This window comes from Benincasa hispida, chromosome 9, assembly GCF_009727055.1.
Source record: "Benincasa hispida cultivar B227 chromosome 9, ASM972705v1, whole genome shotgun sequence".
Classification (NCBI taxonomy): Eukaryota; Viridiplantae; Streptophyta; class Magnoliopsida; order Cucurbitales; family Cucurbitaceae; genus Benincasa; species Benincasa hispida.
The window spans coordinates 30,076,898-30,099,737 of record NC_052357.1 but is presented as its reverse complement, the minus strand read 5'-3'; the positions used below and the strand labels follow the sequence as shown (position 1 = coordinate 30,099,737).

Below are 22,840 nucleotides of genomic sequence, written 5' to 3'. Positions count from 1 at the left end.
TATCTAATTTCAAAACTAAAAATGTGCATCATTCCATAATTTTTGTTACAACATTCTGAAGTTGCGATTCCTTCAAATATTCACTTGCCAACAACAACTTCACTGGTACATTTTGCTCTTTCTCACCTTGGAGTAAGTCTAGTAGACATCCATAAGTTTCTAATGACCCTACCACCTGGTCATCAACGACTCCTATTCTATAGGTAGTTGCATGTATTGAGGACCATATTGGATGATTTTTAATTTATTTTTGCTCCTTGTGATTGTAGAATGTTTAGGTGTAGTATATTTGTGGTATTCGTATTGTTTTTAAAGTAGTGTATCTTTGCATTTTTATTTGTTAGGGTAGTTTTGTCATTTATTAATTAATATTTTCTATTATATAAATTTGTTTTGCTATTTTTATAATTATGAAATCTTTTTGACATTTTTCCATATGAAACTTTAAAATTTATTATTTCTTTTGTCAGCCCTTAAATTTTTATTCTAAAAATAAGTAAAATGTTAATATGTAAAAAAAAAAATAGTTTTGGGAATTGCTGGAGAAAAAAATTCCAAAAAAATCATGAAATTAAATAAACTAGAATAAATATATGTATATATAGTTGTATTTTAAGTAAAAGAAACATATTTTTTAAAACTAATAATAAGTTTGGTTTGGTTTAAGTTATTTTAGATAAACTCATAAACCAAATCAATCTCGTAAGATTTTTATTTATTTGAACTCAATCCAATCTAAATGAGTTGATACCAATTCCAAGGATAGAGATTGGATTATTCAGATTTTTTGGCCATCCATATTTGTTTAACACCCCTGCTTGACATATGCGCTAGGCCACAATCTCAAATGTGACATCATCACAAATTATTTGGTTGAGATTCTGTTGAAATATTTGAAGTGTGATTTTTATGTAGTCTCCTTTTCTCTTCTTTTCTTTTCTTTTCGTTTCTTTTCTTTTCTTTTCTTTTCTTTTCTTTTTCTTTTAAGGCAAACATAGCCTCTATCCTTAATCAAGGACATCGATATGACATAAATGTTGGTTGAGATCATGGTATTAAATTTTCTTTGACATCTTAATATTTCAATAGATATATTTTCACATTTTTATGTGTTCAATATCAACATGAAAGGTGAATTAACATTTTTATTTTATTGTAAAAAATCATGTAAATAAAAAATAAGTACTAAAATGTCACTAATGTGAATACAATATAGCTTGTTTTAAAAAATTATAAAATATTTATCTATTAATTAAATAATTTATTTTAATTCTTTTATTTATATTTTTTTACAAAAATATCCATCAACATTGACATTTTTCTATCGATATTTTTCTAAAATAGAAACTTCGACATTTTCCTCAACATCTATATTTTAAACTTTGGTTGAGACGTTGTAGACTAGGGAGAAAGTAGATAGTTAATAAAATAAAGTTGTATACATGTGACATTTTTGGTGAAGCAACTTATCAACATTTACAAATTTACTCTTATAGCAATTGAACCCAATTTGCTAATATTACTATATTAGTAAAGGTTGAAATATTATTGTGTGTACTCCAAGAATATGTGGGAGAATGAATGAATGTATCTTAGAGGTACTCCTAGTTCTTCCCATCTTGTCCAATTGTTGGGTTCCAATTGCCTTCATTTTGTCCTATTATTTTCAGATATATGCCATAACTTCCTTCCCTTTATCTTACCCTATCTGGAAATACAATATCATAAGACCCATAACTTTATTATACCCAAAGTATACCCATGCCATGAAACCAACACTTTTCTTTTTAGGGTAATTGCAATAAATAGAAATTTTAGGAAAAATAATCAAGTGTATAGCATCATTTTTACAAATATTAAAAAAAAAAAAACAGTGATCACAAACCAACACTGGTTCTTTCAGCATACTTTGTCCTCACTCATCCTAGAAAAATTCCCAAGAGGTCATCCAACATAACACTGCTCCAAGCTAAGCACGCTTAACTTTGGTGTTCCTATGATTGAGCCACCAAAAAGGAAGGTACACCTTGTTGGTATAGGTAGTGACTTTCAATTCTTTTAAGTCTTTTTTAACCATACTTTCACGTTCTCAGGATCATGTGATATTTGTTCATTCATGTCTTCATTCTAAACTCGAACGTTACATGTAAAGGATGAAGGAGTCTAAAAGCTTCACTAGGAATTACCTCTTTGAGAGTCACTGTAAAAGATGTTTGACGAATAAGTAGTCCATTGTAATCACTTCATTCTTTATTAGTAAAATTTTTTCACTAGACAGTGTTTCCCCAAACGTAAGTGATCTTACACCGAACTGGATTATCAATCTTTGTGTCTGCTCTCTCAATTTCACTTATTATCTTTCCTGTTATTTTTAACATTACCAACATTGTGTATGACTGTGTGGTGTTACCTTTTAGATTCACCTAATTTTCAAAAATGTTTTTTATACACTCTTGAAGATCTTATACTAAATAAATAACTTTAGAAAAATATCTAGTATCTGTGTCTTGTATAACAATTGATTAAGACATGTTTTCTTCACTATGATGTCAAGATTCACTCTCCATCACTCTCAAGTTGTTGAACTCATACATACCTGATTCTATATATATATATATATATATAACCATTTCATTTATTTTAGCTAAAACTTTTCCCATGTGCTTAATGACCTTGATTATTGATATGAATAGTAAAAAAAAAATGTGCTATGCGAAAAATATAATTTACCATCCTCAAATCTATAAGACAAATCTTCAAAAATTCAATAACTAGGGGTTAAGAAAGAAAAATTTTCAGTTCAATTAAATCTATTTCCACACTTCTTACCTCCAAATAGTGAGATTTGAGATTCCAATTTTGGTTGGGGGAAAAAATCCAAAAATCAGTATGTAAATAAGGGCCAAAAAATGAAGCAAAAAATTATCCTTTTTTTCACTTTAATTGATTAAGAAGTGTGTATTTACTATATTTTCTAAACAAATAAATAATACATCCTATAAACTGAAATGATGATAATCCACTTTTTTCTTTCTTACTTTTATTAGATAACTATCATGATACTTTATATTTTTATGCCTCATTCTCATGGTAGCGCCCATGAGCTTTCCTGTATCATATGAACATTACACAGAGTAAATTTATTTCCTGCTATCTTTTATTATGGTACCTGAGAATCACATATGCTGGTTGAAGAACTCTTTTCCTTTGCCTGCAAATGGACTTTTTGCTGTTGCATTTTGAGACTTTTCAACCACTTTTAAGAGATGGGTGAGTTGCTAATTCAAGTAGATTCAAGAAGCACTGACTATGGAACTGCTTTTCTGTATCAAAAGAGATGGCAAGTCTCTAATTTTAGACCCACTGCCCCAGAATGAAGCTAGACAAAGGCCCATGATGGCCATGGCGACGACCGAACATGCGGGTGGAACGGCCTGAGTACTCCCGAGGAACTGAGTAGCAAGAAGCCCTGCTAGAGTGGAGCTCTGCATCCCTGTGCAAAGTGAAATTGTTCTGCTAGCTTCTTCTTCTTGCCTATGACATTCACAATATTGTATTAAGCAATGTTCATCATATTTTGAAACTAATTATATTTGTCTGAATTGAAGTATTCAATCTAATCTAGTTTTCATTAACCTTAGTTTTGAGCCAACCTCGTTCATTTACAAGGAGACTAATGTCAAAGGGCATCAATGTTTTTCATTTATTAAGCTTTCTTCTACCCAAAATTGGGAGCTAGGAGTCACTACCTCGAGTTGGAAATCGATGCAAATTCATTCTAAACTAGTGTAACAAACAAAATGACATGACTACTCCCTAAACAGTATAGCCAATCTAATCTAGTTTTCATTAACCTAACCCTATATTGAGCCAGCCTCATTCATCTACAAGGAGAACTGCATAACCTAATGTCGAACTCTAAACGACAACAGTGTTTTTCATTTATTAAGCTTCCTACCCGAAATCAGAAGCTAGGAGTTCCAACATCCTGCCACCTCAATTTCGAAATCAATGCAAATTCATTCTAAACCAGTGTAAAACAAACTGACATGACTACTCCATAAAACAGTATAGTCATGAAAATCAAAACAATATCTCTATGGGAACGAGAAAGTTTATTTAGACAAAGGTGATAAAAGTTTTTATGTAATTCTTAAGCTGCAACAGATCTTGAATATTTGACTTTCATGTAATTTTGTAGCCTGGGAGCTATTGAGAAAAATAGTTTTCTACTTCGGTTTTGAGAATTTTGGAATATGGTTTTGGATGGCCTGTAAAGGTAATAGTTGTTGTGCACTGGAAATTAATAATAAGACTCATAGTTTTGGGATTAAAAATGGCTTAAGTTGTTCTGACAAAGGGATCAGAGGAAATAAACTAGAATAAAATACAAAAATGAACAATTTTCAAAGGCTCTAGCAAACAGGTTTTCACTAAATTTTATTCTAAAAGACGCAGTTATTTTTCAAAGTTCTCTCAAACAGCGATTCTACTTTTGATATTTAAGTTTGAAAAATAATTTTTACAAACTGCTCCCAACAAGCCATAGTCTGCAGATTTGATTGATGCTACCTATTCATGTACTACGGCAAAAAGTGTTATCTATGACCCACTTGAACAGAAAGGAAAGCAAGATTATTATGATAGTAGATAGTTTCCATGTGAATGAAAGGTTGAAAAGCCTTTCACTAATTAATAGTCACGTGCCTTAACAGTTTCTAAAAAGATTGAAGGCGAAGGCGAAGGCGATTGATCAAAGCAAAAGATCGGCGGGTTTCTAGCTACCCTGCTAAACTTTTGTATCCATTTTATCAACAGGGAAATACTACTATTTTCATGCCTATAGAACCTGGGTGGGATCAATTATATGAAGAGTGATGTATAATACAGAAAGATCATTCTGAAGGAACTAAACCCCAAAGTTCATCAAACTACATGGGATTTTATGTAAAGAGGTATAACTTTTTACCTTACGATTGGGATTTTCGATGCCCAGTATCCCAAAGTGAATGCCAAAGTATGAAATGCTAAAACTGGAAGAACCAACCGGGCTCCATCTATCGACAAAATTTGGCTTCTGTTTATAGCAAGAGGGCTACCGATGCACAATGAAGTACAGATCATTGCAACAAACGGCATCACAGGCTGAAGAACGGCTACGATCGGCTTTGCATAAGAATTAAGGACAAGTCCAAGGGCAACTGGAAGAAGAACAACCTATAACAATGCCAGAACATTAATAACCAAACATTAATGATTGTATCAGTATAATGCAAGACGCCCACGAAACCTTAAAATACACCATTTCTTGACCGTAGTGAGAGGGGATGAAGATTAGTTACAGCCCAGACATAGGATGGACATGCGAAATAACATGCGAAATAACATTGCAAAACTTAACAGAAGAATTGGAAAAGGAAAAGAACACACAAGAAAGCCTCCATAAAAGAAGTTTCTGTTTAACTAACTCATTTGCTAAGAAGAGTCTCTTTCTATGAAGACCAGAAAAGCTTCTTCATGCAACCAGCTGCCTAAATAATGAGAAACCCAATATATCAAGACCTTTATGCACTAAATTTTTGCGTACATAATTTTGAAAATCAACTATAAATGTCTTTTCAGAAAAAATTATAATATTACTCTAGTACATGCTCGGGAAGGAATATTCTTTTCAGAATAAGGGAAGAGTTTTGTGGTAGATATGTTGTTTTGGTGCCATATGGGGTATGTGGCTCAAGACGCATAGTAGGATTAAGGATTTTTAGAAGAGTCAAAAGTTTTTGGAGCTGTTGGAAGTGATGAGATTTAAGGTGCCTTTATTGGTGTCCAGTAATCGAATCTTTCGTAATTATCAACTTGATTGTATTCTTTTAGTCTTTAGATTGGAGTCATTTCTTATGGTTGAGGGATCCTTTTCTAGATTTGGAAAGTTTGGTTTCTTACTAAATTAATGGACGAAGTATGTAACTACAATCCTACTGGACTTTTTTGTCTGAAATCCATGAATCATATCTACTATACAATTATTCATTGAAGTGCCATTACCTGCAATATTGACTTTGACATGGCAACTGCATCAACCGGAACAACTGAACCGATCAGAATTCCAGTCAATAGAGGTGTTAGAAGCACGGATGAGATGGTGGTGATGCTGGTAAGGAGAATACTCAAGGCAATATCTCCTTTACTCAAGAAACTGGCATAACTTGATAGCTGCGCCCCACCAACACAGGCTGTGAGAAGAAATCCTGCATAGAACATTGGAGATATGCCAAATGCTCTTGCTATCAATACACCAAGAGCTGGTTTCAAAACATACTGAGCAATAAACCCAACAGAGAGTGGTACAGGCCTGCAAATAACAAACAAAATAAAAGAATTCTCAAGAACAAACTCAAGTTTTCAAATGCAGTCGATATGATTGGCATTTGGCAATTCCGATGTATAACCTCTTAATTGCTAGAGCAAAATCATTAATAGAAAGCTTAATCCCAATAGATAGCATTATCCCACCAAGAGCTGGGGCATAGAGATCCTTAGGAACCCTGCAAAATGCCAAGTCAAAAACTTCATAAGATACTCTTGACAAATCCAAATTTGGTTAGATATATTTGTATAAACTACATGCACTACCTCAAACAGCAACATATGAATATAACAGTTAGTTTTAGTGAAAGATCTAATCATCTAAATAAGATAGAAAAATAGAAACTAAAAGGGGAAACTGGAAAGCTATGAGTCATCATCATGTAGCTCCTTTATGAACCCTGCAAATTGAAAGTTCCAAGACTGATGTCATAAAGAAAATAAATACAGAGAATGACATTCAAAATTTAAAACAAATTTAGGGAAGAGAAACAAAACACCCAAAAGTTGACTGGTTGAAAAATGAAAGAAACCATTATTTATGAAATATTTGACTAGCGGTGGCAGATTATACACACAACATGACATGCATTTATATATATATATATAGTACAACATCAAATATATTTAGTATCAAGGATATAACATTGTCAGCCTGTCAGGATAAATAAGATTAAAAACAGTAAAAATAAAGAAAGAAAGAAGCTAAATTATAGAAAATACATCTAAACTTTATCATTAATTTCAAAGATACTTTTATACTTATTTAAATTACCATATTACCATTAACTTTCATAAAGGTTTCAAAAACTAATGTCTTTCCTTTCGAATTTTAGAAAGAATCGGTACTTAAAACAGTATGATGAGGATCTATATCGGTGTGTCAATCTAAATTTTCATTCTAAATCATTATCCAATTTCCGAAGAAACGTTTATGAAAGTTCAGTTAATATTGTAATTATGAAAGTATAAGATGTATTTGGAGTATAAAAAAAACAATAAAAAATCATTTACCAGAGACAAGAATGGAATGCTGACTTCAATCAAGAACAAGGGAGAGAGAAAGAAACCAAAAAGGACCAAGTATCTAACATTGAAAATTGGGAATTAAATAACATTACAATAATTAAATCAATAAGATCCAAATTTACCAAGTAAAAGTAGAAGGCCGAGCCAAAGCCGCAATTCCAGTAGCAAGCACCACAAAAGGAAGCAATGCCGACAAAAGCTGAGACGAATCACCACCGGCAGCCTCAGCCGCCGCATTGGAATTCAATCCAAAGGACAACAGCGAGAAATTCCCCAGCCGAATCCGCGAGCCAACTCTCCCAATGAACGGAGAAGTCGAGCAAGCAAACGTCGACAAAGCTCCATTACACACCGGCTTCCAATTCTTCGACGTCGAACAGTGAGAAGAAGGCCACAATCTAGTGAAACTACACGAAATCGAAAGGCAGTGGCAATCGGATGAATACAATTTTGGTTTTCTACTAGGTTTGGTCGGCGATTGAGAAAGAAAGGGAACCGGAGAAGAGTAAAGAGTTATGGCGGACATGGAAAGGAAGAAGGAAGTGTAAACAGTGAAGTCGCCGGAGTAATATCGCCGGAAAGTGAATGGTTGGCCGCCGGTGAGGTTTTTTTTTTGTCGTGGGTAAGTGATGATAACGAGGAGAGGGAAGAAAAAGGGCAGAGTGGAAGAGAGAGAGAGAGAGAGAAATATCCGTCCAAATGTTGGGAGGAAAGTGTTGACAGTCTCCATATTTCAATTTTGTTTTTTTTTTCTTTCCTTTTAAAAAATTTGCAAATTAGTCCCTCCCATTAATTTCAATTGGATCCCTATATTTTAAAAACTTCAATTTAATCTCTATAAAAATGTTTTAGATTTTTTTAGTATGATAGGAGTTGGAGATTTGAACTATAGGCTTTGTGATCCTAACACGTACAGATGTTAGTTGATATATACTCTCTTTGGCAACGTCTTAGAATTTACTAAATATAATCTTGTTTCATAATGTTTAAAGAAAATTGTTCGTGCAAAGTCCAATGTTTGAGGATTTATGGCAATACAACGTAATGAACCATAAATGAGAGTATATTATATGAAAGTAGAAGTTTTTGAGGATTGGGTGGAGAAAAATTAAATATTAGAACAATTACTATATGTAATTTTATTATTATTATTATTATTAAAGAGCATGTGATAGTGAAGATTTTGAATCTCTGACTTTTTTGTTTAGAATATATGTTGTTGGTACCAAAATCTAATGGAGATTAATCCTACCTACTAGCTTGTACACAATCAATGATAAATTTGGGAGTAAAGTACCAGAAAAACAACAATTTACATATTAGTGCAGTGGTTGCTATTCGCACTCGGATGCTCAAATGTTGTAATTTTACATCCCCTAAAGTTTATAACTTCTTTTTATATGGGATTGACCTAAGGTTTTTAAATGTATACTAGGCCAAACGAATAATCTCTCAATGTAACTGGACTCCTTAAAATTGTCAAATTATCTATGCCTAGTCAACCTAGATGATCAACTCGTAAACAACACGGACCAGCTTACTTGACTCCTTGGACTTGGTTAGTGGGTAGTTGACCCTAGACTCAAAATACATGTTTGCTTCCATTTAGAGTCTTGTTCATTTTTACCCTTCACGTGATTTTATTGTGTATCGCGTATTTTAGTGGATCAAATTTTATCCATAATATATATTTTAATTAATTAAACCATATTTAGGTTTTCAATCAATTGCTCCCACTAACACATCTTAGATTTCAAATATATATAATTAAATATACATAAGTCTTTTCCTTGAGTCCACCTTCTAAAATTAGCATGTTATGGTTCTCGTGTCACAAACCACAAGTACTTAAGAGATTTATGGCTACTAGGATACTAAATAGAAACTTGTAAAACTACAACTTTTAATTATTGTACTCGAAAACAAAAAAGGAAAAACTATAGTGAATAAATAGTTAACCTAAAAAAAAATAGGCGTATATCAATTTATACTCCTAAACTTTGGGGTTGTATCAATTAAAACCTTAAGCTACTAATTGTATCAATTTAAACTCATAACTTTCATAAGTGTATTAATTTATATCTTCCTCCAAATTTCATTTGACTTTAAAATTTAAGTCAATTAAACTCATAAATTTTCATAAGTCAATCAATTTACACTCTTCATTCCGATTATTTTTTAAAATCATTCATGCATTAATCTCAAACTTATGTACATATCTTCAAATGTTGGTTTTACAAAATTGACTATTTGAATAAATACATGAACAACCTTCAAAGGAAATCATGTCCTAAGAGTCTAAATTTATTTAATTTTTGAAAGTTTAAGAATTTAATTGACGTAATTATATATTTTTCTAAATGAAATAGAAATATTTTTATCAATTAACGATATGAACGTTTAGAAAAATGAATGAAGAATCTAATTGATACAATTATATGTTTTTCGAAACGGAATACATGTACTTTTATTAATTAATGGTATGAACTTTTAGAAAAATGAATGAAGCATTTTATGAATTTGATTGAAAATAATAATAGTTTTGTTGGTTTGTTTTCATTAAAAGTACTTTCAACGCAATTAGATATTTTTGTTTATTGATAAAGATAGCTAGAGATGTGTCCAAGTGTGTGTATATATTATAAAAAAAGAATATATATATATCGAAGTATATGTATCGATATAACTAACTAAAATATTTGTGTAATGAATGACGTGGAAATGGTAAGATGATCCGTCAAGAAAATGGACGGCTGTGATGAATTGAATTCTAAGTGTGCCCATGATGATGACAGCCAATCGTTATCTGCCACGCATTTCAACAAATTCTAGAACCTACCTTTTGGATTTTCCGGTGTATATTTTTTTCATTTTATTTATTTAATTTTACAAAAGAGAACTTGGTAAGTTATTGAAAATATTGAAGACTTAAGGGTATGGCGTGTATGTTTGGAATTATAAGTTTGAGAATGTTAAACGATTTAAAGATGATGGGTTTAAGAAATTTGTATTTAGAGTGTAGATTTATAAAGTTTTGATTTAAAAAATATGTGTTTGGAGAATAGATTTTAGAAGTCTGAGAATAAACTACATAAAAATATTAATCCCCTCACTAAGATAGATAGATAGGATCTTTGTTTGTATTAATATTCTCTTTTCTTGAATTAGTAGTGGAACATATATAGCAAAAGTTAAGTGTGAAATTTGAATGAGATGGATTATTTCAAATTCAAATTAGTAATTGATATTACTAATTGAGGTTATAAAAAATCAGAGTTAGAACAGATATATTTTGCTTTAAGACAAAAAATTAGATCAAAGTTTACTATGTAACATTTATTTTGTATAGTCCAAATTCCCTTTGTATATGTGCTTCCTGGAAATATATAGTACTCTATTTCATTAGAAAAATTGGACGTAATCAACTAGACCTTGTACGGTATTCTTTCGAATACTGAATATGATGCTACTAATAATTACAGTAATTCAATGAATGAGTTATAATGATCCTACTACTCTAAAAAATATGTTTCATGAGTGAAATTTTGGAATTAGATCGTGCTACTTTAGCTTCAAGATCTCAGTTTGCATCAACCAAGATTTATGTTCTCACCAAAAGGAAGAAATCGATGGAACAAGATAGTCGTTCATTTTTTTCTCTTCCGATCTGGTTTTGGTTAAGTAATCTATCTATCCATATGGTTATGTTTCGGCCAAAAAATCTTGAGTTTGTAAAATATTTTCTTGAATTTAATAAGTGGTTAGATCTTAGATTACTTTAAATTTGTTGTATTAATTATTTTAATATAGTTAAATTTAAAATAAACTAATTTTCATATTTTTTTATATAATTAAACTCAAAATTAAAATGGTGTTGTTTTATATTTTGGTTATCTTAAATTAACTAACTTAAATGTGAAAAAAATGACTAATGTAATGAAAATATTTTGGGTAATTTTCCTAAGATCCGTGAAAAATGAAAAGTTGCAATTTTTTTACACTTGTTAAGAGTTTTAACATTTTAAAATGCTTGTGAAAAAAATAAATTAATAATTAAAAAAATAAAATTGTAATTAAACATTAATAAGATAACCATCGAGCCAAACAAAGAAAATAAATAATTTATAGTAGGATTAGACTAGTATTATGAATACTATAATAGAAAATAAATACTCATTGCTTAGTGTCCCAAAGATCATGTGTCACCATTTATGTTGTCATGTGCTTTGTAATTATTCATACTTGGTGTTCAGGTAAGTCCACATCCTACTTATCACTTTGCCTACATAGTGACATTTGGTGGATCTTAAAATTACACATACATTTGTGAGAATTCCACTTCCACTAATTTTCATATTATTCATTTTCATGATTTTGGTTATTTTATTTTATAATTTTAGTTTTTATTTATTTATTTATTGTTATAAAAAAATATTATTATATTATATTTTTCAAATATGTATTTCTGTTGTGCTCCTCAATTTAATAACACGTTATCAGCATGAGCTCATGTTGTTTTCCCCGCTAAAGGTAGGTCCTAAAGGTATGTCGGTTTTTTTCTCTTCGTTATAATTAATAAATTTAATATTATTTTGCATTTTCAATATCTATTAAATTTCTAACAGAAGTACAATATTTTATGATAGTGCTACCATGATAAATCTCACAAAATTAGAATTTGTCGCCCTTGATAATAACGACAATAATTATTTGTCATGGATACTTGATGCCGAAATCCACCTGGATGCTATGAATCTTGGGGAGACTATTAAAGAAGAAAATATGACATTCAGTCAGGACAAAACAAAAGCTATGATTTTCCTTCGTCATCATATCCACAAGGGATTGAAAATAAAATATCTTATATCCTCATATCTTGTGGAAAAATTTGAAAGAGAGGTATGATCATCAAAAGACAGTTATTCTTCCTAAAGCTCGTTATAAGGGGATGCATTTGAGGCTACAAGATTTCAAATCAGTAAGTGATTACAACTCCGCATTATTTAAAATCAGTTCAAAATTGTTGTTATGCGGAGAGAAAATTATTGATGTTGATATGTTAGAGAAGACATTTTCTACATTTCATGTCTCAAATATGCTCCTGCAGCAACAATATCGAGAAAAAGTTTTAAACAGTATTTTGAATTAATTTCATATCTTCTCGTGGCCGAACAAAATAACGAGTTATTGATGAAAAATCATGAATCTCAACCAACCGAAACAACATCATCCCCTGAAGTGAATGCTATAAATTTTAATAATGATCGTGGTCGAGGTCGTGGTCGCGATCGAGGTCGAGGTTGTGACCGTGGCAGATGAAGAAATAATTATTATTTTCGTGGTGGTTGTTCTAATCATTTAAATTTCAAAAGAATCACACAAAATGATGATCACAAAGGAAACGCTCCACAAGATAAAAGTTTAGAGAGTGTTGGAAATAAGTGCTTCCGATGCGAAATGATTAGGCATTGGTCACGTACCTGTTGTACGTCAAAACACTTAGTTGAATTCTATCAAACCTCCTTGAAGGAAAAAGAGAAAAATGTGGAAGCAAATTTTGCATACCAGAATAATAACATATTTGACCCATCCCATATGAAAAATTTGGATGTGGTAGACTTCTTTGAATCTCGTGAAGAGAAGATTGGCGCAGTTGATGGAACATCAAGTGTTTCTTTTGATTTTAAGAATATCTAGACTTAATGTATTGTTTTCTTTTATCTATCTTCATGTTTTTTTAGTAACTTTTGTATATTTTAAATGTTGTTTTTCTTATTGTAATTATTTTCTTTCAATGAAGAAACATTAATCATTTTCATATGTTGAGTATTTTAAAAAATAGCAAAGAAAATCTATGTCTGGCAGCAATTACACACACAATACTTATAATTAAAAATATTTTTTCAAATTGACAATGCTGAAAACAAAAGTAAATACAATATCAATCTGGAAACTTAATCGAAGGTTTTAGAAAAGCAAATATTATTTTGCCTAGAGGAACAAAATTTATAATTGACAATGCATTGTTCTTTAGTCAATCAAAGAGAAATCTTCTAAGTTTTAAAGATATACGTTGCAATGGTTATCATGTTGAGACTGATAGTAAGAATAATGTGGAATATATATATATATATCTGTCTCTTATACACATCTAGATGTGTATAAGAGACAGTATTGGAAGAGTTGCCTGATTTATCTTCTAGATTGTATTATACTTATATATGAGTAATTGAAACATATGCAACAATGAACATGAAGTTCATGAATCCAGATATATTTACAATTTGGCATGACCGATTGGGTCATCCAGGATATATAATGATGAGGAGAATTATTGTTAATTCAAATGGACACTCATCTAATGAATTAACATGTGATGCTTGCTCTCAAGGAAAATTGATAATTAGACTATCACCAGCTAAAGTGGGGATTGAATCACCTGTATTTTTAGAACGAATTCATGATATATGTGGACCCATTAACCCACAAAGTGGACCATTTAGATATTCTATGATATTAATAGATGCATCCAGCAGATGATCACACATGTGCTTATTATCAAGTTGAAATCTTGCATTTGCAAGATTATTTGCTCAAATAATTAAGTTAAGAGCACAATTTCCTGATTATAAAACTAAGACCATTCGTCTTGACAATGCTGGTGAATTTACATCCCAAGCTTTTGATAATTATTGTATGTCAATTTGAATAAGTGTTGAACATCCTGTAGCTCATGTTCATACACAAAATGGTTTAGCAAAAATTTATATGAAGCACGGATACTTCATATGAGACAAAGAATCAGTATTAGATATGTATCGGATACTGATTCTTCTAGATACTTTCATGAAATGTGTGGCTTATCTTCTAACAAAAAAATTTCAACAATATTACACAAAAACAACACAACTTGCATAGCCCAAATCAAATGAGGATATATTAAAGGAGATAAAATAAAACATATTTCACCGAAGCTTTTCTACACTCATGATCTTGAAAAAAATGGCGAATTATTGTACAACAAATTTGTTCAAAAGATAACTTGACAGACTTATTTACAAAGGCATTACCAATCACAACTTTTGAAAAATTGGGTGCACAATATTGGAATGCGGCGACTTAAAGATCTTAAGTGATGTTTTCATGAGGGGGAGTAAATATATTGTATTTTTTGTAGGAGTATGTATTATATGAAATATGTACTCGTTTTCCTTTGCTAAGGTTTTTCCTATAAAGGTTTTAACGAGACATATTTCATATATATATATGAGCATCTAAGAGGGAGTATTATGAATATTATAATAGAAAATAGATGTCTACTGCTTAGTGTCTCAAATGTCATGTGTCACCATTCATGTTGTCCATGTGCCTTGTAGTTATTCATGTTTGGTATCTATGTAAGTCCACATCCTACTTGCCACTTTGCCTATAAATAGTGTCATTTGGTGGATCTTAAATTACACATACATCGGTGAAAATTCCACTTCCACTAATTTTCATATTATCCATTTTCATGATTTTGGTTATTTTATGTTTTTAGTTATTTTATTTTATAATTTTAGTTTTTATTTATTTATTTATTATATATAAAAAATATTATTATATTATATTTTCATATTTATATTCCTGTGCTCCTCAATTTCATAACACTAGGAAGGTTTTCAAGTAATTATTTGGATGAAAGAGGGAAAATGTTATGTTACAGGATAAAATACACTATTTGTTATTGAAGGTTTTTGTGTTTATTTAGTCCCTGAAATTTTAAAAGTGATTTTAGTTCTCAAGGTTTGAAAAACAATTCTAAATAGTTTCTTATGTAATTTGACCTTGAGTCGACTAATAGAAGAATAAGAAGTGAAGTTGAATTGACAAATTTTAAATGAACCAATAAATTTATTATTTTTTTATTACATAAAATATTAAAATTTGTCAACTCAATTTCATGGGTCATTTTTCTATTAATTATCATCAAATTAACTAATAGGCCATTTAAAATTATGTTTTCAAATATTAAGAGTGTGTATGCTTTTAAACCATGCAAATTTTGAAAATAACATATTTTGAAAATAACATTTTTATGTTTTCAGTGTATCTAGATTTTGAATTTGAAATTATAAAATGCATAATTATATTAAAAAATATATAAAAAATGATATATTTCATGTTATAAACTCAATTATTTTTGTTAAATTATAATATGTACTATACAATATATTTTATATTATATGATATTACAAAATAATAATTATGCAAAAATTTTAACATAAAACAGGTTCATAAATTGATTAGTAATAATTTATATCCAGCATAATATTTAGTGAGTAACTATAATTAGTTTCACTTTCATGGTTCATAAATATATTACCAAACACATTTTGAAAAAATTGTTTGAATTAGAATTTAATTTTTGAATATTTTTACCAAACACATATCTGAAAATATGAGAAACAACTATATTTTCATTGAATCCATTGTTTTCGAAATTTTGTTTTCACATTGGGCCTAAGTTTTGTGTCTAGTTTTTATTTTGTCCCTAAATTTTCAAATGTTACAATTTTAGTCTTTAATTTTTAATTTGATTTCAATTTAGTCTCTAAGTTTCAAAATATTAAGGTATCGATTCATTTGATTGATATTGGAAGTTCAAATCTTCAATTCAAAGTTGTAGTAAAAAAAAAAAATAAAGAAAATATCATTTGATACGTTCCTTAAACTTTGGGATTGTGTCCATTCGAATTTTATGAACTATTGTAAGTATATCAATTTACAACCTTCATAACGTTTTGTTTGAAAAAAAACATCATGTGAGAATTATACTTATATCAATTAAACTCTCAAACTCTCGTAGAAGAATCAATTTAAACTCATTGTTGGAATTTTCTTTGAGAATGATTCATATATCAATTTTAATCGTTCATTTTGTAAAAATATTATTTGAAAATGATATAATTATTAGTTTATAATTTTATTTGATATAATTTTTAAAGTTTAAGTATATAAATTGACATTTAAAAAAAAAAAAAAAGCAAATAGTAAAATTCCATATATAAACTACAATGAAATTACATTAAACATGTGCACATTCTCATCGAATTTTCCTACTCCACAACTTAGGAAAATAAACAAAAATTTTGAGGTCCCAATTTTAAAGAAATATTAATGAAAATATTCCAAAAATATTGACATGGATAGAAATATATGATTTTTTAAAAAAAAAAAAATCAAAGAAAAACGCTTAAATTAATAATTTATAACTTTTAAGTATGTAAGAATATTCATTATAATATTATATTCACATTAGTGGTAATTTATTGTTTTTTGTATGTGACATGAATTTTTCTAACTATACTTTTTATATATGTTAATGTCCAACTCATGATTTATTGATGAAACGTCCACTATCGATGAAAATTTAATACCATGACTTTGATTAAAATTTAATACCACGACCCCATGAAATGTAAGACTAATTATTATTATTTATTTCGATAAAAAATTTAGATGAATTTTTCTATGGGATCTTTTTAAATATACAAAAATATTTAAAACATCTACAACAAAAGGTTTTAAAAGTACAAATACTTTTAAAACTTTTTGTTATAAGATGTAAATATTATTGAAATTTTTCTATCGATAAGAATTTCCATTCTTCTACTGTTGGTACTTTGTAGTAGATTAGCAATTCGATTGAATTTATTATGGCATTTATTACATTAATTTAAAATTAAAACTGATTTTAGTTGATAAACTAATCCATCAACCAAATCGACAATATTTAAATAGTTGGTTGATCAAATATTCCATTTCAATTGAGTCGGTTACAATCATCTTTATATAGCATTTGTCACCTTTTACAATAATTTCATTTTATTATGATATTATAATATGTACCAAAGTTTAATTGGAGGGAGAATCTTAGGAGTTTTTCCTATGCTTGATTGTGTTGCAACAATTAGAGGAAAAAATAAATAAATAAAGGGGTAGATATGTAAATTCATTCCTCTATTGGGCTTGAATTAGTTTGGGCATTCACAATTTTTTTTTTTTTTTTTTTAAAAAAAATTATACAGTATTGGTTTCGACGTATGTGTGGTTGACCCATTTACCGAATACTTTTGAACTTTAGGGTATGTTTCAAATTTTCTTTTAAACTTTAAATTTTTTTATTTTTATTCTTGAATTTTGAAATTTGTTTCAAAAATATTTTTAAACTTTATTTTAATATATAATTTTTTTTTTTGTTAAAATAAAGGATGAGAACTGACGCAATAAATAATAGAAGGATTTTCAAAAATAAAGAAATAAGAGAAACTATTTAAAAAATAACAAAATTTAATCATTTTAGACTTCTATCAGTTTATATTCTATATAGATATTGATAGACTTTTATCAGCATCTGTAAATGATAGATTTCTAGATACTGGTAGATGTCTATTAGTATTTTCTTTTTTGTAATTTCTATAAATAGTTTGATTTTTTCATACGTAAAAAATTTCCTAAACAATACGTAAAATTTAGAAAGTATGTGTCAATATTTATAATTATATAGATGATTAAGATCGCTATTACATTTAGGAGTGTTCAAAAAACCTGGTAACCGGGGTTAAAAATGTTAATATATATATATATATATAAAAGTTAAAAAAACTAGTCAAATTTTTTAAAAAAAAAAAAAAGAAAAAAGAAAAAAAAGAACTAACCCAACCCAAAAATTTTGGTTTGGGTTGGGTTGGAGTTGACCCTTCAAAAAAGACCTAATAGGTTCATTATTAGTCAACCCGAATTTTAGGTTGGTCTATGAAAATCTTCCAACCCGGTTTTTGCACATAAAAAGAAAAACACTCCAAATGTATTTAAAAAAGAAATGACTAATGTCTTTCAACTATGCTCATAAAAAAAGGGAAAAAATTTCATGTCTATCATTGAATTGCTAATGTGTGTATATATATGATATATATCAATCTGACCATTTTGCAGTTTCTTAGTTAGATTTAGTATATTTCTTTAATTTTCATGCTTCTTTATGGATCTAATCATCAATGCAAATATGCATTCAACTTTAAATATTCTAACGGTTGACTTTTGGGTAGGATCATGGGTTAATCTAATTGGAATGACCTAAATATATCCAAACATAAATTCCATGATAAAACTAATCCTATTTAATTTAAAGAATTGATTTACCCAAAATAAATAAATAAAATTGAAGGGCCAAGTGAAGTTAGTTCATCAAACTTTGACTTCCTCAGGCCATAGCCAACCTTAGGACCACATGCTACTAAATAACCATCATATAATTCATAATTTCATAATTACTTAAAAAATTTATTAAAAAAAAAAACATATTTCATATAAACCCAACATAACATGAAATTGCAATATTATTATTTGTTTGACCCATGACAGCAAAGTTCCATTTAATCACCACCATTATCAATCCAACCTAATCAATGCTAATAAATTTCAAAAAAAAAAAAAAAAGAAAAAAGAAAAAAAAAGCACATTTAAACAGAGCATTTGGTTTCCCATCATAGACATATATCCATATTTACATCCCCACATTATGCATTATTTTCATCAAACATCATCATTTTGTCTAATATTTGTCTCTTCCATAAACTCACACATATTTCTTTTCATTTACAACATCAATCAATTATATCCGCTTCCTTATCCAATGACCAACATGTTTAACAAATATTAAGTGTATCAATTAATACTCTGAACTTTTATAAGTGTATCAATTTATACTTTTCTTTTTTTCGATTTTGTTAGATTAATATCATGTGAAACTTATTGTTTTAGACCATTAAACTTCTAATTTTCATAACTCAATCAATTTAGACCTTACATTACAATTATCTCAAATAAAATTATGATTAAAAGTCTACACTAATTCATTTATGAAAGTTTATAAGTTTAATTGATACAACTAGGGGTGAGCATGATGGACAGAAAAACTGAGCCGACTGAACCAAAATCGGTCGGTCGGAGAAGAGGAGGTGCTAGTGACATTTTTTTAAAAGAAAATTTTGAAGAATTAAACCAACTGACGGTCCATTTGCACTCCTCAACGGTCGGGATCAATTTGAACATTTACTAAACCAACCATAATCGGTTCTATGACAGTTTGGTCGGAAAATCAACTCCAACCGACCCTACACACCCGTAGATACAACTCCTAAAAATATAAATTGGTATTTTTCCACCCACAAAAATAAAATAAAATAAAATAAAATCAAAAATCATCACTACATATTTGGTGGAGTTGTTGGACAGTCAAGGCTTTCTGGCCATATAGAGATGAACAACACACAAGACTTGATATAGACTTCAAAGTCCAAAAAAATAAAAATAAAAATAAAATATCTTCTATGTTTTTGGGCATGAATAGAACACCTTTCTTTATTGCTCTTATCCTTCAAAAGTCTCATTCTATTGATGCCACATGTTAAGTTTTCTGTTAGTCAAGAAGTTTAGTTGTAAATTAAAAGTTTTCAATATCAGCTCTCACACTTCCCATCTATCTAACCCCCTTAATCTCTCTACTAGCTTTTGAACTGATCTGAAAATCAACTCATGAATGTATTAAATAATACAATCAACAACAGATCACGTCATTGTTATACCGATAAACTTAACCACAGATATAAAATATTCAGACATTTATCTTAAAAATTCATATACTCAATAGCAACTATTCAAAGTATAAAGATCAATCTTAAAAATTTCAGAACTAAACTTTGGTTTAATCAAGTCTCTTTATGAGTTGAAAGAGAATAAAAGTTGATTGATCAACTTTTTAATTTATAATATTAATCACAATTATGTGGTAATTACTTATTAAACACGTAACATCAAATCAATTAAATCAAAACCTTACTTTTTTTTCTTACTTCACAAACTAACCAAAAAAAAAAACAGCTTTTTCACTTCTCCCTTTTCTTAAGTTTAGGGGTTAAAAGGGTATCCATCCCTTTCTACTTAAACTATATTGGGAGGAAAAAAAGCATTGTCATGAAGACCAAAAGATTATTTGGACCAAGAATTCTGGAAAAAGTGCTTGTAAATTTCACATCTTCAGATTCTTTACTGTAAAAGCAAAGTAAGACCTTCTCACATTAGCACTGTATCTCTATCCTGAGAAACATCTAACAACAAATGGCAAACTGACAAGAAACACACCTTTAAATTGACAACCCGAGCCAAATCAAACTACCTTCAAAGTTCAATACTAAGTACCTTCAAAAGAAGAATCAATTAAGAATTATCACTAAAAAACACTTTTCGAAAGTGTTTGAAAAGCCTATAAAATCACTTCTTTCTATTGATACTAAACCAATCTCCAATTTGATGGACAAAGTCTTGCAATTGGCTAGCAACATCAAAGGCTCCAACTTAAAACTTCCTCTAGTGTCTTATCAAATGGTAAAATCTCCCAATCAAAACACTAAACAGCTTTTCAAAAAGCAAAGGTAAATGCTATAGTATATCTCATCTTCCCAACAAGCTTGTATATCAAGCTTCAACAGCTCTAATTGATTCAGTCCTCTATCTCTGTATGTAAATCAATATCACCAAAGAAAAAAGGCTCAACAGCATTCAAACACTAAGCTAAACCCCATTTTCATGGTCAAGCCATTGAATATCACTTTTCATGCAAAAATAAATAAAGTAAAAAGTTAAAAAATGAGCACAAAAACTACTGTTCTAATCAAGTTTCAGACTTCTACAATACAGAAAATGCTAATGCTGACAAGATTGACAATCCCTACTGTTCTGTCCCCATTGCAACATTAGTATGAACTTACAGAACTGAGAAGCAAAAGAAGACATAGATATAAAACAAAGAGAACACTATTCTTGACATGTTTATTGGAGAGAATTTGCGTTCAAGACAAAAAAGAACAAAATAATTATAGCCACTGTAGTAATAATAACAACAACAATAATAATTATAATAATAATGATAATGATGATAATATTCACAATACACCAAAATTTCTAAAGATTATTGAATAGAAATGTGTAGATTTTTTCACCTGAAACTCCACCTACCTTTCTGCAATCTCCTTCCCCTCTAACAAAAAAAAATCTCTGAATGAACCAAATGTTCTTCTTCCCCTTCATACTTCTTTCCATCACACAAACCAGAAGTTGCTCAACAAATTCCCATACTCTGACTCTCTCTGCTCCCAATGATGATGATGAGATAGTTCAAGCACACACTGTGTAAAGAACCATATAGCAGATGCTAATAATATATGCTTTGATGACATATACAATGAAGATTCATTACCACCCAATAGAGATTCCTCCTTTGAGCCTTTTCTTTTTCCCCCATTGTTTCAATGGCTATTTCAAGCCATTTTCACTGAATCTAACTCAACAAATTGATTCCCATTCCCAATCTTCCTGTGTTGATTCTACATACAGAAAACAAAAACAGTCACATGTTATTATTCAGACATTTCTCCCATTCAAGTTGAATGAAAAAAGAAAAAAAGAACTCAAAATTAGATCAAAACCTTGGAATTAGGGACACAAACAGGTGGGGTTTCGAAGAGAGATTGAGAGAATTGCTTGTAAACAACACCAACATCGAAATAAATAACGCCAGAGCTAGGAACATCAACACGAATACCCTTAACAGGAAACCACAAGAACAGATCCTGCGCCGAAATCCCAGATAAGGCGGCGATCTTACCATAACTCAAAGTTCCAGAAACATTAGTCTCGTAATGCAGTTGATTTTCGAACATCGCATTACACTCCCGATCCAAAAACACAAGAAATCTCCCAGTATCGACATTGAATTCGTAATCCCTGACACCCTTTGGGAGTAAGCCTTTGGGGAGGCCATGAGCCAATAACACATCGTAAATAGAGCTCGAAGGTGAGTAGTAGTTCAGAGCATGAGGATCCGCCATTGAAGAGGTGAAGTAAAGGAAGGAGAACCAGAGGAAAAGCATGGAGGAAGGGGGGAACATGGTGATGAGTTGAATGAAGGAAGATCTTAGTGGGAAATGGAGGAATGGAAGGAAGGAGTTTGATTGAAGAATTAGGGTTTTAGATTTAACAATGGGGGATTGACAGCAAGAGTACAGAGAGGAAGAGGAAGAGGAAGAAGAAGAAGAAGAAGGAGGAGGAGGAGGTGGAGATGGAATTCAATTATTGGAGATGAGAGAGAGAAAAATGGGGCCCATTTATATACAAGAATTCTTCAATTATGAATATATATTCTATAAAACTCCAAAATGTACACCATTTTTTTTTTATCTAACTAACATGATATGTCTACCTTTAATATTCTTTTTTTTTTCTTCCATTTTATCGAGTGTTTGAATTATTCTAATTTTTTTTTAATTTTGAATTATTAGTTGTAATTTAGGGTTGAAATGTTGATATCCAAAAAAAAATATCAACGATTCAATTTTATAAAAAT

General features: G+C 29.8%; 2 protein-coding genes across 2 annotated transcripts; both read right to left on the bottom strand.

The window, feature by feature from the left end:
- Nucleotides 1-2,943: 2,943 nt before the first annotated feature.
- Nucleotides 2,944-8,139, bottom strand: LOC120086488 (probable sodium/metabolite cotransporter BASS3, chloroplastic). Its single transcript, XM_039043162.1, has 5 exons — nt 7,518-8,139; nt 6,450-6,545; nt 6,046-6,352; nt 4,970-5,217; nt 2,944-3,534 (listed from the first exon to the last, which is right to left on the bottom strand). The coding sequence occupies exons 1-5, from the start codon at nt 8,123-8,125 to the stop codon at nt 3,294-3,296; spliced, it is 1,500 nt and encodes a 499-aa protein (XP_038899090.1). The 5' UTR covers nt 8,126-8,139; the 3' UTR covers nt 2,944-3,293.
- Nucleotides 8,140-21,325: 13,186 nt separating this feature from the next.
- LOC120087046 lies at nt 21,326-22,578 on the bottom strand. The gene is made up of 2 exons (XM_039043889.1): nt 21,924-22,578; nt 21,326-21,821 (listed from the first exon to the last, which is right to left on the bottom strand). The coding sequence occupies exons 1-2, from the start codon at nt 22,383-22,385 to the stop codon at nt 21,756-21,758; spliced, it is 528 nt and encodes a 175-aa protein (XP_038899817.1). The 5' UTR covers nt 22,386-22,578; the 3' UTR covers nt 21,326-21,755.
- Between the last annotated feature and the right edge of the window lie 262 nt (nt 22,579-22,840).